At 49.8% G+C, this 17,027-nt stretch overlaps 2 protein-coding genes and 1 long non-coding RNA gene across 4 annotated transcripts in view; 2 read left to right on the top strand and 1 right to left on the bottom strand.

Annotated features, from left to right (window-relative positions):
- Nucleotides 1-9,000, top strand: part of BRD3 (bromodomain containing 3) — a 47,976-nt gene extending 38,976 nt beyond the window's left edge. For both annotated transcript variants that reach the window (XM_074556485.1, XM_074556484.1), the window contains exons 11-12: nt 1,394-1,522; nt 2,202-9,000. In XM_074556485.1, the coding sequence (XP_074412586.1) occupies nt 1,394-1,522; nt 2,202-2,317 (245 nt within the window). In that variant the 3' untranslated portion in view covers nt 2,318-9,000. The remainder of the gene's footprint in view (nt 1-1,393; nt 1,523-2,201) is intronic.
- BRD3OS (BRD3 opposite strand) lies at nt 8,338-11,917 on the bottom strand. The gene is made up of 2 exons (XM_026797022.2): nt 11,778-11,917; nt 8,338-11,551 (listed from the first exon to the last, which is right to left on the bottom strand). The coding sequence occupies exon 2, from the start codon at nt 10,999-11,001 to the stop codon at nt 10,732-10,734; it is 270 nt and encodes an 89-aa protein (XP_026652823.1). The 5' UTR covers nt 11,002-11,551; nt 11,778-11,917; the 3' UTR covers nt 8,338-10,731.
- On the top strand, nt 11,915-16,839 carry LOC141731381 (uncharacterized). Its single transcript, XR_012583443.1, has 3 exons — nt 11,915-11,943; nt 13,090-13,876; nt 14,901-16,839. It is a non-coding gene; the product is annotated as an uncharacterized LOC141731381 (long non-coding RNA).
- Nucleotides 16,840-17,027: the final 188 nt, after the last annotated feature.

The raw sequence follows: 17,027 nt of genomic DNA, 5'->3' as shown, positions 1-17,027 counted from the left end.
TGTTACATGCATACATCTGGAAGGATCAGTTTCTTACCCTGAATAGTTTAGCATCTAATTAAGAAGGAAACAAAAAAACGTGGCTGGGATCCAAACCACCAAGGCAATAAATGATTTGCACAAGGTTACCTGGTTACCTGTGGATTCTGGGTGTGTCTGAGTTGTGTATCCACCCCAAAACTGCTCCTGCTGTGTGTCCTGATCACCACATTGGCCTCACCCTCTGTCAGTCCAGAGGGTGAATGTCAATCTGCTGCTGAGTGTGTGGTTCAGTGTGGGACAGACTTTGTGTCTCATCCACAAAGCGAATTCTGCAGCCCCTGGAGAGTTTAGCTCCAGCTGGACAGCAGTAGCATCACTTACCTGAAGTGCTCCTGGCCCTCTTGGTTAAGAGTTCATTCCTTCCTCAGGATTTTCAGGAAGGCCTAAGCAAAGCACAGACTTTGACTTTTCTTTTTCCTTAATTTTTCCCCCTGAATCCTTCAGTGTTGGCCTAGCTCAGGAAAGGATTTTTCAGAACAGGAAGCATCCTTTGGTTTTGGAACCAGAGCACAGAGTAACACAGATAACCTCAGATATCCACTCTGTGAGCCTGGCATGCCTGACTCCTGTGCTGAGTGTTCCCTCTTAGGACTGTGCTTTCCAGTTTTCTTTTTTCGTTGTGTTTTTTTAAACAGCTCACAGAAATGTAGGTATTTCCTTGCTGGATCAGGCAAAATATCTGGCTCCTGTCTTGTGCTTCCAATCCTGGCCAACACCTGTGTTCAATTACTCCTCCTTTGGAGGAATATTTCCTTTCCTTGGCAGTGTGAGTGTTGCTGGTCCTTCTCACCCTTTCCATCCTGATGCAGTTACATTCCTGTTGTCTGCCAGCCTTTGCCTCAGTTGGTTTTTAATTTGCCTTTGTTTGTTTTGTTTTCTATTTAGAGCAACATAAACCACAGTAGATTCTTGCGTGAGGGGATCAGAAGTTTTAATGGCAGATGCTTTTCTCCTGACAACCTTTAATGGGACACTTTATTTTACAGGGCAGAAAACCCATGTAACAATTCTGTAATTACAAATCTGTAATTATTGACCATATAACTGGCTGGTAAGTAACCTGTAATGACAAGGTTATTACATGGATATTTCTATCTTCTAAAATACTTTCCAGAAGATCTCTCTTAAAAAAAAAAATGGCATGTTAACAGGATGGTGGTTGATTTGATGAGCAAGGCAACTTCAGGTGTTGTCTTCTCTCTGGGATGTGTAGTTGCTGTGTGAGCACTGGCTGTTGGCAGTGTCACTGCAGAGTGTGCACACAGATGTACATGCCCTGTAAAATAGTGATGTCCACTCTTTCCCCCTGCATCCCTTGCACTTTCAGAAACTCTGCCTTCCTCCCCCACAGCTGCCAGTGGCAAAAAGCAAGCAGCAAAGTCAAAAGAAGAGTTAGCTCAGGAAAAGAAGAAAGAATTAGAAAAACGGTTACAGGACGTCAGTGGGCAGCTAAACAACAACAAGAAGCCTGCAAAGAAAGGTAATGGCTTTGGCTTTATGGGAAAACAGCACCCCAAAAGTGAACAGACTTTGTCACACACTGCTTTTCTCTCCTCCTTTGCTCTCAGAATCAGCTTTAAAGGTGCAAAACTTCTTATCCAGCAGCATAAAGAGAACAGCTGGGGATTGCCAGCATGATTTAGCCACCCAGGGCTGTGGGGGTGTTCACAGGGGTCCCAGGATGAGGGAAGGGACGAGGATCTGAATCCATGTTTCAGAAGGCTGATTTATGATATATATTATATTAAAATAAAGGTTGATTTATTATTTTATTATATTAAAACTATACTAAAAGGATAGAAGGAAGGATTTCATCAGAAGGCTAGCTAAGAATAAAATAGCAAAGAATGATAATAAAGGTTTGTGGCTTGGGCTCTCTCACTGTGATTGGCCATTAATTAGAAACAACCACATGAGACCAATCACAGATGCACCTGTTGCATTCCACAGCAGCAGATAACCATTGTTTGCATTTTGTTCCTGAGACCTTTTAGTTTCTTAGGAGGAAAAACCTTAAGGAAAGGATTTTCCATAAAATGTCAGTGGCACAGGGCAGCAGCGCTGCCACCCTGTGGGTCCGACTGGGCACAAAGGGGAACAACCCTGGTGTCCCGCAGCTCCCCGTGGGTAACCCCATCCCTCCCTGCCTGTCCCCGCAGAGAAATCCGGCTCCACTCCCTCCGGAGGCCCCTCCCGGCTCAGCAGCAGCTCCTCCTCCGAGTCCGGGAGCAGCAGCTCCAGCGGCTCCAGCTCGGACAGCAGCGACTCGGAATGAGCAGGGACACACGGACACACCCCCCAAACGGACACCCCTGCTCTGCAGTGTCCCCTCCCCTCCTTACCCCTGCTCTCGGGTGGTCAGGTTTTATCCCCTCTCTCTTTTCTCTGACTTGTTTTTTATTTTATTTTTTAACTCAGTGTTACAAAAGGTATTTTCCTTTTTTTTTTTTTTTTTTGGGGGGGGGGGGGGGCTCTCTTTTAATAGGTCAAAGATCTTTGAGTGTGTGTGTGTATGACTAGACTTTATGACAAATAGTTCCCTTTGCATAAAGTCTCTAAAATTTACATTTATCTGGAGAAAATTGGTCGAAAATGGAAGAACTTTGAGCTCTTAGCAGGAGATTAATAGAAAATTCTGCAAGGTTTGTAGTACATTTCCCTCCCAGCCCTTCCCTCTGCCCAGAATATTCTCTTTTAATAAGCCTGCCTGGCTCACACAAGGTAAAAACCATCTTTTTTTAAAGAAATCTCTGTAAAATGGTACTGTATCTGAAAGATGTTAGCTTTTGAACTAGTTGGTGTATTTGTTATTAGCACTAGTATTCTTAATCTCCAAGTCTACAGTGTGATGAAAATGTCAGATGCTATCATCTTTTTACATAAAAACAACAAAAAAAATCCAAAAAAATTCTCATGTACTGTGGATTGCTAACATGCTTTTTTTTTTAAAATCTTGCTAGAGGCATAGGCACCTGTTCAGGAAGGTCTTGAAGCATGAATTTAACTTTTAAGCACACAAGCAATAGAAATTGGTTGCATTTCTTGGTTTTCCACTCAGAAGCTTCACTTTTCCTGGGGATTCATTGGGAAGAAAGGGAGCAAGGGACACACTCAAGTTTCTTGGGAATGTTTTTTTTACCATTAAACAGATCATTTCCAGGAAATGGGATGCTCTCTATGAAAGTTTCCATGGAATTGTCAGGAGTTTTTTTTTTTTGGCTGGGAGTTGTCAGCTGGAGCCTGGAGCGATGCCTGCAGTGCCCAGCACGAGTCATGTGCCCATTGCTGGGCACATCTTGGGCATTTTCTCCATGACAAACACCTCAGGCTGGGCTTAAAATAAAGCAGCACTTGAGCTCCAGCTGAGGCTGAGCTGGCAGGGGAAGTGGAGAGGGATTATTTTGTGTGTGTTTGGGCTTTTTGCTTTTGAGTTTGCTTTGGTTTTTCTCCCTTCTCCTCATAGGAGTGAGCTCCTAGAAAAGGGGAGTGCTCCTCCTGTGTCAGGCAGGGTTCAACTTCCAGGCACTGAAATGTTTTACCTCAATGAAAAGAAGAAAGAGGGGAGGGAGGAGAAAAAAAAAAAGCTAATTTTTTTAAAGCTTGCTATTTTTTTAAAGCTTGCTATTTGTTTTTTCAGCCCAGCCTAATGTTTTGATCTGCACTGCTGCAATACACCCTGGTTTCAGTGTCCCTAATTTCATGTATATACCATGATTTTATTTATTAAACACTATTGGTCGTTTAAAATATAATAAAATCTTAACAAAAGCAAAGCTGAGGTTTTGCAGGCCAGCAGACAGGAAGACTTTTAATGAGGTTTGAACCAGATTAAAACAAACAAACAACAAAGCAAATAAAAATCCACAACTTTATTTATATACTCTTGGACTTTCTACCTACAGGTGCTACAGTCCAGTCTCTCGTGTGTCTGGTGCTCTGTCATGTTTGGTGTGTTCATTTTTAGATTTTTTTCCCTTTTCTTCTCACCCCAGCTCCCTTTTTTTCCTGTTTTGTACAGATTTTGGAGGCATACACTTCAATACAATTTTATTTTCTCAGTGGTCTTTTTTCCTCCCCTCTTTTTTTGTTTTGGTAGAACAATGGGGGTTTTATCCTTTTCTAATCCAATTTTAGGAAAACACCAATTCTATAATTACATCCAATTTGTACTCTGAGGGGCAGAAGTTTTATTGTAAATTCTTTTTATTGTAAAGAAAAAAAAAATGCACAGAATTTAACAGAAAGTTCTGCCTTTCCATCTCAAGCACCAGCCCCTAAAACCTTGTGGGGTAGCCCAAAAATTCACCTTCTGAGCTCTCCCAGTGGTGCAGATTACTCCAGGTTTTATTTTCCCTGCAGGTGAGTGGTCCTGGAGGCCCCTCAAGGCCTGCCCAGATTTCCTTTCACAGCAATTGAAAGAAAAACGTTCTGATTTTTACTAAAATTCATTATTTTTCTTTTCCATTAACAATGGAGTTCTGCTTTTTATTCATGATTTTTCTTTTTCATTAACAATGGAGTTCAGTTCTGATTTTATTTTTTTTTTAAGTTCTGCCCTTACAAAACCTTCCCCCAACCAGATCCCTGGTAATATATTTTCAGAATTTACTATGAGGAAATGTAATATTCACCTAATTAAGAGCTTGGGTTTCTTTTCAACGGGGTTGGGTTTCACCTGTGTTTCTCCTGTTGCCTGCGACTTGAATGATCAAAACCATGGAATATTTTAAGGAATAATTGCAACCAATTCACTGCCATGGCTTTTGGATAAACAAACTCCCAGTTTTCCCTTCCTGGGACCTTTTCCTGCCTGCTTGACCCTGAGCTGTGGTGGGGAGGACAAACCGGAGGCGACACAGAAAATCCTGGGAATTTCAGCTCTGGCGCCTGGAACAGCCCCTGGGACACACAGACAGCCCTCAGGGGGCTGCCCCACCAGAATTCCTTGGAAAAGCTGGAGCCTGAGGGTTGAGAACCAGGTGGGATGTGATGGGAGAAGCCGTGGAGGATCCTCCATCCTGCAGGAGCATCCCTGGAAAATCTGCCAAGGCCACCACGGAATGGGAACAATGTGCTGCACATCTCTGATCCACCAGCTGCAACTTGGGCTTCCACTTCTTGGGAAAACTTTGCACGGAAATTGAGGTGTTCCCAACCAAACGGAGCGAGGAGAAATCCATTTTGGCATGACTGAGGGAAGAATTTGGTGACTCCTCCCTTCCAAATGGTGTCCTCACACTTTTCCATTCCCAGCTTGTTTGTAGTGCTCTTTATCCCCACCATGTCCATGGGGGTGCCTCTTGTACATCCTGAGTTTCTCCAGGAAAGAAAAGATGTTTCCAGTCCAGAGTAAGTAGCAGCAGTCCTCAATGAGCTGGGAACTGAAACAACAGAGCATTTATTTAACTGGGTTTTATTGCATGACACGTCAGTCCAGATGTCACAAAATAACTTGGAAACCATCAAACACACAACGTTTGAAGGACATTTTTAAACTTAAGAATAAAAAAGGAAAAAAAAAAAAGGAAAAAAAAATTAAAATTTTTATGGTAGAATTTTTCTTGAATGAACAAAGTTTAACTTTGTTTTCCAGGGGAAACTTCACTGAAATCAGTATGATTTCATATGTATGCATACACACAGAGTTTTATTGAAACTGCTTTTTTCGGACTAATTCCTGTTTTGACAAAATATCTGACCAGACCTTTCTCAATCAACCAGCATTACTGCACCTTTAAAAAAAAAAAAAAAAAAACTTTGTGAACCTTTTCTCTGATTGTAAACTCAGCCTGTCTCGTGGCTCAGTGGGACCAGATGGAATCCCCATCCCAGCGAGCGAAGGAGTCTCAGCACACCCAACGTGTCATCCACACAACAAAACCATTGCAGCTCCTGTACTGGTGTGGTTTGAACCTTGCCTACCCCAGGGCTGGCGAGGGTGGGAGCGATGTTTCAGGGCTGTGTCACTGCTGGCAGGGTGGTGACCCCCAAACACACACACAAACATCGTTTCTGTGTGTGGAAATCCACAGCCCAGTTCCCCCTGAGCTCGCTTCCCTCTTCTCTGTGTGGTAGAAGCAGACTGCAGTTACCTAATCGAGTTCTTTCTCTGCTTTGGGGACTTTTAGAGCAGTTTTTAATTTTGTTTTTTTTTCCTTGTTTTGAAAGGAATGATTTTATTTTTTTTTTTAAAAGCTGGGGTTGGAGCTGAGGGGAAGGGATCGGGGCATGACAAAGACAAACCACAACCTTTTTAGTACTGGATTTTAAATTCTCAGTCTCTTCTCAACCCTGAGCAGTTACCACTAGGGCTAACTGTGGGCAGGCTCTGCATCAGTAAAGAGAAATTTAGGATTCCTTACACAGCAGCGTTATCTTGCTTTGAGCTGCATTTTGTAAAGAAAATGGTATTTGCATATCTTTTTAAAATGTCATTTTTAAGAAATAAATTAAACCACCAGCTAGGATTTGACACAGGCCACTTAGAACACAGCCCTGATACTGGCATAACCAATCCAGAAAGATTTGTTGTTGTATTTTTTTGTTTTGTTATTTTGGGGTTTTTTTAATATTTAAAAATAAAAAAGAAATTGTTACTTTTCTGTATGATGTGCATGCAAATTTACCGTAACTCTTTTTCTTAAAACTTTTTAGTGCCATTTCTAGTATATTCCTGTAAATGTCAGTTATTGAAAAGAAATGAGTCAATGTAAGTAGTTTAGCTTGTTTATTGCAAATTGCTGGCCTCAAACAAAACAGAATTAAAAAAAAAAAAGAGTTAGAAAGTAATCTTTGATGTTACTGGTAATCACGGACCCTGGTCCTGGGGCATTCGTTTTGTTTTCATAATAAAAAGAAAAATTGTTTGGTGTGTGCAGTTTGATCCCATCTTTTCCCCTCTCCTCATCTTTTCCAGGTGGGGACTGGGCAGTGCCAGTGTTGAATCCTGGTGCTACAAGTCCTGGAGTAATTTGGGAGTTGTTTTGGGGAATGTCAGAGTGGGGCAGCTCTGGGGTGTCTGAATCACATCTGGGTACCTGCAATAAAACTCCTTTAAATCCCCTTTTTTTGGTGAGGGAAACTCAGCTGCTCCCATGTCCCAGAGCAGCCAAGGAAGGGCTTGAGCTCTTCCCAGCATCCTACAGCCTGCAGGGTCTTAAATTCTGTGAGAATTGCTCCTGATTGAGGTATGTTGGCTGAAAAGAAATCAAATTTCACTTCTTGGAAGCCACCAGGAGCTGCGGGAAGCAGAGGGAGTTTGTGAGCTCAGGGTGACCTGGAAGGGGGGCCTGGAGCAGCTGTGCCAGTGCCAGCAGAGTCCTGGCATTGCTGTGTGGGGGCCAGGAGCTATTTTGGTCACCACAGAGGGTTGGGGTTGCTTTTGCTGTTTGCTTTTTGTGTGTGAGGTGGGGTTAGCACAGCCAGGCTGCCCCAGGGTTAATCTTTGTCTAACCCTGTTCCTGCTCACTGCCCCTCCAAGGCTTCAGCAAAGCTCTTCCACTCTGCTCCTGTGGCAGGGACACTCCTGGGGCTGTTTGTCCGTCTGTCCCCTCAGCAGTCTCCTGTGAGGCAGGTGAGGATGTTCCTGAGGCATTTGCAGGTGAGTTATTTCTGGGGGCAGCCAGCAAAGCTGTTTCTTCAGGCAGGGAGGAGGTCGAGGACACACAGGACACAAAGTTCAACTCTCACTGCTCATGCCTTGAATGCTGGGGCTGCCAGAGGGACATTGAGGGGCTGGAATGAGTCCAGAGCTGGGGAAGGCTCTGGAAAGTGTCCTGTGAGGAGAAGGTGAGAGATCCTGGAGGAAAAGGAGAATCAGGGGAGACCTTGCTCTCCACAGCTCTAAACCAAGGGTGTGAGGTGGGGTTTGGTCACTGCCAGGACAAGAGGGAACAGCTCAAGCTGCATCAGGGCAGGTTCAGGTTGGACAGCAGCAGCAATTCCTTCAAGGAAAGGGTGCTCAGGCCTTGGAACTGCCCAGGGAGGTTTGGGGTCCCCATCCCTGGAGGTGCCCAAGGAAGGGCTGGATGTGGCACTCAGGGACAAGGTGGGGATTGGTCACAGGTTGGATGTGACAATCTCTGAGGTCTTTTCCATAATTCCCTCACTCCGTGTGACATCCAGAGCTTATCCTGACAGTGCTGCTGGCCTTGAGCTGGAGGAGCCTCCCACAGCTCCCAGCCCAGTGGTGTGCCTTGGGAACCCCACCCCTAACTGAGGGGATTCCTCCTTCCCAAAAGGGGAATGCCAAAAGCTGTCACCTGTGCCAGGGGGAAAAAGAGCCACTCCCAAAGCTGCATTCAAATCATTTTAATGCACTTTATCAAAGAGGCTACAACAGTGTTTGAAACAAGTGCATCACCACCACGCAGCTGGCTCACAGAACAGCCACAGCAGCCATCCAGAGCCCTGCTGTGACCAGTGACACACAGAAATGGAAAACTACAGTCACATTCACAGAGATGGAAGGACAACTCATCCTCTTCTTCCTGCACTGTCACATCCAGCCTCCATCCTGGAAGAATTTATGCACATTCTTACGGGTTTAGTCTTGTTCTGTAAAATAACTGAATTTTGGTTTACCAGCCACGTTAACAAAAAGAGACTGATTATACCCAAAATAAGCATCTTCCTCACTAAAATTAAAAAGAAAATAAAGTGTTGGATTTCTTTTTCTATAAGAAAAGAAAAATGAACAGCTGGTTTGGGGGATGTGCTGTTCCTTTAAAACTCCCAGAGTTCACGTGCTCCCCAGGGCTGGCTTGGAACCCACCTCCCTCTCCAGGTGAATCCACCTGCAGTTCCCAGGGGAGCTCAGGGCCCAGCCCCCTGCTTGCTGGAGTGAATAATCTCCCTGTTCACTCAGCCAGGAGCTGGAGGCCCAGGTGGGTCACACATCCCTGGCACTGCTCCCCCAGCACCCTGCCAAGCCTCGCTGGGTTTGTGGATCTCATTGCACTCGCTTGGAAAAACATTTATTCACTGGGTTGTTTCTCCTGCAGAGCTAGTCCTGACAAAAGCAAGAGGGTTATTTGTGTGCAGAGCAATGCACAGGTCTGCAAAGCAGCGAGGTTTAAATCTATGAGCACACACACACACACACAAGGTATCAAACACCAACACATGCAGAAATAGTACTTTAAGAAAACAACCAGCTGCCTACTGTTTGCAGTGCTATGGAGCAGGGCTGGGTACACCAAACCTCTATGATTTCACTCTAGGACAGGTGTGTTCTGCTCAGTACATTGAGTTCAGCAAGGTTGAGTGTCTGTGTGTTTGTTGTAGCATTTCACCCACACGGGAGAGGTGGAAGAGATTCTTCATTGCATTTAAAAAAAATAAATAAAATAAAGTGCTTGAAAATAACACAAAGGAGGTTTTAGATAAATAGAACAGAAGTAATGACTGTGCCTAATAATAGGCAGGTAAATAATCCATCCTGAAGCTGACACCAAATGCTGATTTGCCTGGAGCTAAGCCTGTGCCCAGGCACTGCCGGGTTGCACACATGGCCTAGGCAGGACAGAAAGGGCAGAACCCTGAAGAATTTCCATGCTGAACCCTGGGTACATAACTCACACCCCTGGAAGTGGTAGTTCTGTGTTTAACAAAGATTCAGGTGCTTGCTGGGCTGAGTTCCTCCTCAGCATGATCTTGCCTTGAGCGAGTCAGGATTCAGCAGAAACTTAAACCTGAAAGCAGCAGCCTCTGTGCCCGAGCAGGGCAATGCTTCTCCCTCCTAAAATCCTCCAGTTAATCGTAACAATCCCAGACACAACTTCTACAATACATGCACCAAACCTACAATCCAACCTGAACTAGAAGTTAAACCCTTCCAAGCTACTGCATGCATTAAAACTCGAATGCAAAGCAAACTCCAGTGGCCTCTTTCCTCCTGCAGCCCATCCCAGGAGTGGCTCTGGGCTCTGCAGGAGTTTCCTCACGTCCCTTAGCACATGTGTGTATTTACAGGGGTTTCCTGCTGTTGATTTCCTGGGGATGTCCCTCCCTTTCAGATGGGTCTGAAAGGAGTCAGCTCCCCTGACTCCACAGCTCCTGTTATTTGCATGAGGGAAATCAGAGAGGGCCCTTGGCTTTGCATGAAACTCCAGCACACATTTCCTACCAGGTGTTTTGAAGGCTTGGATTAAATTCTCAACATATTCCCTCCCTGTTCCCACAGTGAACCACTCCATTCCCTGGCTGGGAGAGACCACTTCAGGGCAGCAATTAAAGACAGACAGGGCAAACAGAACAAGTAATGGCCAGATGGTTTTGGAGATCAACTTCTTAAAACTCCAGCCTTGATGGGAAGAGATCTGTGCTCCTGTGTCCCACCAGCATTCCCAGAGCTCAGGAAATGCCCCAGGACTGGCCAGGAAGGGTGGCTGGGGATGGCACCCAAGTGCCAGCGGGTGTTTCTCAGGGCACACGAGCCACTTAGAAACAACACATGGTCCAGCACAGCCCCTGCCAAGATGCTGGGCAGCAACAGCCTTGAGAGCTCCCCAGCACGGCTGGGTTTGCTGTACACACTCAGAATGGGAGTCCATAAACAACAAAACCAAACACAAACAATCAAATTCAGCCTTCCTGCAGCGCTGCTTCCTGTGCAGCGCCGTGCGAGGGTGGTGCACACCCACCTCCCCCAGCTCTGCTTCCTCTCCACGTGTGGATTCCCGGCGGGAATTACATAATAGCACAGAACTTGGACTGGCCCGTGTCCCTGGGCACATCCAGCTTGTTTTTGTCCCGCACCAGGATGGCCTCGTTGCCGTACTGCGAGTACCACATGCTCCTGCTGCGGCTCAGGTACGTGTTGGGGGGAGCCGACTCCAGTTTCTGCTGCTGCTGCTGCCAGATGAGCAGGGACGTGTCCCTGTACCTGAGGCGGGCGTAGCCCTCGGACAGGGCTTTCTCGGGCAGGGGAACCCTCCCGTTCATCACCGGCTCACTCATCTGCCCCAGCACAGCTCCACCTGCAGGGGCTCCTTCCCGAAATGATCCCCGCTGGGTCTGTCCAGGGCGATGGCTGCTGCTTGGAGGGAGGTGTTCTCAAGGGAGAGCATCCCAGGGCGCACGGCTCAGGATCCACGAGCTGCTGGCACCGCTCAGGAGAGGGAAAAGGGCCTTAAAATCCCAGCAGGCAGCCTGGCCTTGCTTAAAAACCCCTCCAGGGCTTCTGAGAGCTCACCCAGCGCTGCTACTGCAGGGTGCTCCATGCTGGGCAGGGCCCACACGTGCTGTTTGTTGTCAGTCCGTGCAGCTCCTCCATAGGGGCGAACAGCCAGGCCCGGATGAGCTGAATTCCCTGGAGAACGGCTCCCGAAGCTGTCGGAGGTCAGAGATGCCCAGGCCCGCGTTCGGCCTCACCCGCGGATGGACGGAGCCCGCACGTCACGAGATGCAGGAGAAGATGCAGGAGAAGATGCAGGAGAAGATGCTCGGCCCCGCCTGTGGTACCCAAGCTGGGGAGGAGAGGGGCAGTGCCGGCACCTCCGGACGGCACCTGCGGGGCACAGAGCGTCACCCAAGGGGCTGCACCGGGGGTCCCCGCCCTGCCACCCTCCCGTTCCGTGCCCCCCATCTCCCGCCCGCCCCCAGACCCTCCCAGCGCCCCCGCGGGTGTCCCGCACCCCCCGGCCCTGCCCGCCCCGAGCCGGGGGTCCCGCACCGCCCTTCCCGCACCGCCCCCCGAAGGTTCCCCGCGCCCCCCGGCCCTGTCCCGGCCCCACCGTGCTGCGCTGCCCGGCTCGGCTCGGCCCGGCTCGGCTCGGCCGGCGCAGGCTCCGCCCGCCGTGATGCGCTCGGGAGGAGCCACGGCCGGGGCGGGGGCACCGGGGAGGGACCGGGGGGCGGCACAGCCCGAGGGGGGCGGGGGATGGCGGAGGGTACCCCAAGGTGGGTGCGGGGATATGGGGGGGGATATTGGGAGCCCCAGTTTGGATACGGGGGTGCGGGGATGGCAGTGGGGTACCCGAGTGACGTGAATGGGTCCGGGGACGGCAGTGGGGCTCCCCAAGGTGGGTTTGTGCGTCCACGGATGGCAGTGGGGTACCCGAGTGGGTGCGGGGATATGGGGGGTGATATTGGGAACCCCACCTTTGGATGTGTGGGGCTGGGAATGGCAGTTTGGGGTACCCAAAGGTGGGTTCGTGGTCCGGGCATGGAATGGGGTACCCGAGTGGGGTGAATGGGTCCGGGGATGGCAGTGGGGTATCCCAGTGGGGTGTGTGGGCCCGGGGATGGCGGTGGGGTACCCCAAGATGGGTTTGTGAGTCTGGGGATGGCAGTGAGGTACCCGAGTGGGTGGGGGCATCTGGGATATGATATTGGGCTCCCCACTTTGGATGCGGGGGTCCGGGGATGGAATGGGGTACCCCAGTGGGGATGTAAGTCTAGGGATGGCAATGGGGGTCCCCAAGGTGGCTGCAGGCATCTGGGATATGATATTGAGCTCCCCACTTTGGATGTGTGGGGCTGGGAATGGCAGTGGGGTACCCCAAGGTGGATTTGTGGTCCAGAGATGGAATGGGGTGCCCCAGTGGGGAGTGCAGGTCTGGGGATGGCAGTGGGACTCCCCAAGGTGGGTTTGTGGTCCGGGGATGGCACTGAAGCCCCCCAGTGAGTGTGAGAGTCCCAGGGCTGTCACCCCCCTGTGGATGCACAGGGACACCCAGTCCAGCTGTGCTGAGCCCATACTGGGAGCACTGGCGCTGAACTGGGAGACTCCTCCCAAGTGCTGTCCGTGGCATTTCCAGCCCACTCTCCTTTCTGGTGGGTGCAGGGAAGGTGCAGACACCCTTTGTACCCTTGGGGCTCCCCAGTGAGGGTGAGGACAGGGTGGGACACCCCTGTGTGCTGCCAGCCCCATGCCACTGTCACCGAGTGCTGTGTGGGAAGGGAACAGCCCTTCTGAGCTCCTCTCCTTATCCCGCCTGCCCCTGGCCAGCACAGCCCCAAATATGTTTTGAAGAGAGCTGCAGGGCTTGTTCTTTTCCTGATGATGCTAAATTTAAGCCCTCAATCTTCTTATCTGCTGTGAAGGCAGCGCCATCTAATCTCCTGCATTCACCAGAGCTACTCCAGAGCTACTCCTGGTTGTTCCTCTCGGCCTTCAGGGACACAAACAAGAGGCTGTGGTTTGCTGCCGTCACAGGGAAGGCATGCTGCAGTTCCCTGCTCCCAGGAGATCCAGGCCAAACACAAAGAGGAGGGAAGCAAAAAAAAAAAAAAAAAAAAAAAACAACAAAAAAAAAGGAATGACCGCACTATTTAAATGTTTATTATCAGAAATATCCTGACTCTGCTGCTTAGTCTGCTTCCTGCTAGTGCAGGGAAGCCAGGCCTCGTGGAAGCTGCAGAAAAAGGTGGGAAATCCTTTAGTGGACAAGATTTAGGGGTTTTTTTTAAGGCTCTCTTGGTGTTGTCTGTGAAATTCCTGGCTCTGTTATCACCAAACTAGCAGAGGTTGTTAATGGGGGTGGGTGCAGTGTGAGAGGGGCAAGGGGGAGGATTGGAACCTGCCACCAACTGCTCTGACCCTGGTTTTGATGGGAATCCTATTGGGATGGAGGATCCTGAATTAGTGAGGGTGTCCCAGCAGTGCTGGGAGCTGTTCACTGGTCTTTGCTGGCATTCAGCCCAGCTGGGACACCCCAAAATCAGCATTTTCCACAGAAATAAGGCTGAGGGAAGTGCCAGCTCCACCTGCTTGGTGCCAGAACCCTTTACCATTAGAAATGCACTCATGCTAAACAAAGAGCTCCTGAGCTGAGTGCTCAGGCACAAGAGGAGAATCCAGTTCCTCCCTTCCAGGATGGAGCTGTGCCAGGTGAATTTTCCTGCTCCTTTCCATGGCCACCTCCAGGGGTAGCTCCAGGAGGAAAACTGCAGGGGCTGTGGCAGGGCAGGGTGCAGTTTGTCTGGGCAGGTCGATCAGGTGTGTGGTGAGGCAGACAGAGGATTATTGTCTGTGCCCAGCAGCTGAACGCTTTGGTGGCCCTGTGGTTTCCCCCCTGGCTGATGACAATCCAGCAGTGGCTTTGCCGAGCTGGGGCTTGCACAGCTTTCCTAAAATAGCCGGGGGAAAAAGGAGACGGCAGAACGGGAGGGCATGCTGCAAATGGCACGTAGGCTGTGTGACAGCTGCCCTGCCGGCAGCCCCGGCTCTGGGGACACTGGCTCCGGCTGGGGACACGGCCCTGGCGGCCAGCAGGGCTCCGGGACAGCGGCTGCACGCCTGGGCTCGTCCAGGAGGTGGCAATGGCAATCCACACACACTGCCGGCCTGGGAAAACGGGGAAAAGAGGGTTGCCTACCGGTGGGGATTTGGGGTTTAAGGGATGTTTTCAGAGGGGCTGCACTGTGGCTGCTGTGGAGAGCTCTGGAGTGACACCAAACATTGCAGAAAATACACCTTTCTTGGAAATGTGGTCACGTCCTGGGTATTTTGGGGCTGATTTGTAAGGTATGGTGTCCTCAGACATGGTAGTGCATTTAATTAATTTCCTTCCTTCCTTCCTTCCTTCCTTCCTTCCTTCCTTCCTTCCTTCCTTCCTTCCTTCCTTCCTTCCTTCCTTCCTTCCTTCCTTCCTTCCTAAATTCCTTCCTTCCTAAATTCCTTCCTTCCTTCCTTCATTCCTAAATTCCTTCCTTCCTAAATTCCTTCCTTCCTTCATTCCTAAATTCCTTCCTTCCTTCATTCCTAAATTCCTTCCTAAATTCCTTCCTTCCTAAATTCCTTCCTTCCTAAATTCCTTCCTTCCTTCATTCCTAAATTCCTAAATTCCTTCCCTTTCCCTTTCCTTCCCTCCTTCTCTTCCCCTCCTCCCACTGGTTTTGCCTATTCCACACAGGACGGGATGTCCCCAACCAGCTCTGTGACATTCCCAAAGTGCCACCACTTCTCCAGCCAGATCCCCCTCCCACTCCCTGTGCCTCGGGACCCGAGCTATGGTGGGGGTGCTGCCTGCCAGGCTCCTTGTCCGTACACACGGAGACATTTGGGGGTGAAAAAGCACCCCAAAAAAGCGCAGAAAAAGCACAGAAATGTTCCCTCTGGCAGCATCTTCATCCAGCCACCTCTGGGGCTTCTCAGAGTGAAAAGCTGAAACAAAAGCCCAAGGAGCAAAGTCTGAGCAGAGAGTTCCCCAGCAGAGGGTGGTGTCAGCCCGGCTGGCATTCCCTGGCTGTCTGTCGTTCCCTGGCTGTCTGTTATTCCCTATCCGTCATTCCCAGCAGTGCCAAGACACAAAAGAGGGGAACACCAGCTCCAGCTCAAAATCCAACCTCTATAATTTATTCAAGCTCCCTTTTAGCTCAGGACCCTTCCCAATAAACCAAGGAGGCAGCAGCAGGGGAATGGACGAGGTGACATCCAGGTGCTACTCGGTCACAGGTTTGTTCCTCTCTACCTTTCTCCAGCACCTGGGTCCTCTCCATACCCCCCATCCTCTTGCAGGACACTTTGTTCAATCTGGAGCTCACAGCCTCTTGCAGGACACTCTGTTCAATCTGGAGCTCACAGCCTCTTGCAGGACACTCTGTTCAATCTGGAGCTCACAGCTCACCAGCGGGCGCTGGATCCCAGCTCCTCCCGAGCCTGGCTGCACAGGTTTTGGTTGTTTTTATTTTTCCTGCTCTCAGCAATCTCTGCCATCAGCCCTTTGGGTTTGTCAGAGGTAGGCGAGGAGCGTGCTTGCTCCAACACCTCCCACGCCGAGCCTGGCTCTGCAGCTGCAGGGATTGCTCCCAAGTGTCCAGGGGCCAAGAATGCTTTTTATTACTCAGTGAGAAAGCCAAGCTGTGCCTCGCAGCTTTAATTATGCACATACAATCAACTCCTCTGTTGTCGTCTACCTACAGACCTGACCTCACACGGCAGCCCGGTTCTGACTCAACCAAAATTATCCCTGGCACCACTCCACTGCCTTCAGTAGCCTCGTGATCCCTGCCCATGGGTGCTGTTGGAGGGCAGAAACGCTTGGTGAAGAGCTGAAAGAGCAAGAAAATCAATGTGAGAAAGCAGCTCCTGAGGGTATGGGGAGTGTGGGCCGGGATCTGGGCACTCCCAGGGCAGCTCTGATGGTGAAACTGGAGTTGTGTGGATGCTGCTCCCTCTTGGGTGGCACTGAGGGACAGCCAGCACCTCGCCATGAAAGAATCCCTTCTTACCAAAAAAACCCCCAAACTTCCCTTGGAATTGTTTTCTGTTGGTCGGAGAGATCCTCCTTGCTAGATGGAAAAGGAAGGATCATAGCTGTGGAGTTCTCCTTCTCCTTTATCTCCGCTCGGCTCCATTTGGAAGGGATTAGTGCTGCGTTTGTTTGACATGCAGGTTAATAGCTTCCCTTCGTCCCAGTCCCGGCTTCCGGCTCTGCCTATCTGGAAAGCCGGGCTGGAAATGAATCGGCAAACTCTGGGGAGAGGATCTCGGAACAAAACTCAGAACAGATTTGAAAAGAGGCTGTTCTAAGCCGCGCTGATTTGGAAGGAAGCCACCGGTGAAAATCAGAGATTTTTCAAAGAGTTTGCTGCCAAGGAGTTAATGCCTGAGCGTCGAGGTTTTTAATAAATGCGCTGGTAATTAATTATAGGAGTTGTCCTCCCGTTTGAAAGTCAAGGAACGCGATGCCGTGTTTGGGTTAAACATCTCCCCTGCAGTATTTGCAACCCAAACACGGGATGACGAGTGGGAAGACAAAGCGGGGTCTGTGCGAGCGTGTGCGGCCCTGGGGAGGCGGGGGGGGGGCCGGTACCGCTCCTGCTCCAGAACCGGGGGAGTCCCGGTACCGCTCCTGTCCCAGTGGAACCGGGAGATCTCCGGTACCGCTGCTGCTCCAGGGGAACCGAGAGATCCCCGGTACCGCTCCTGTCCCAGCGGAACCGAGAGATCCCCGGTACCGCTGCTGCTCCAGGGGAACTGGGGGAGCCCCGGTACCGCTCCTGTCCCAGTGGAACCGAGAAATCCCTGGTACCGCTCC

The sequence above is a fragment of the Zonotrichia albicollis genome, chromosome 21, assembly GCF_047830755.1.
Source record: "Zonotrichia albicollis isolate bZonAlb1 chromosome 21, bZonAlb1.hap1, whole genome shotgun sequence".
Lineage (NCBI taxonomy): Eukaryota > Metazoa > Chordata > Aves > Passeriformes > Passerellidae > Zonotrichia > Zonotrichia albicollis.
Note: the sequence above shows the minus strand (reverse complement) of the source record. Positions and strands in the feature narration are given on the sequence as shown.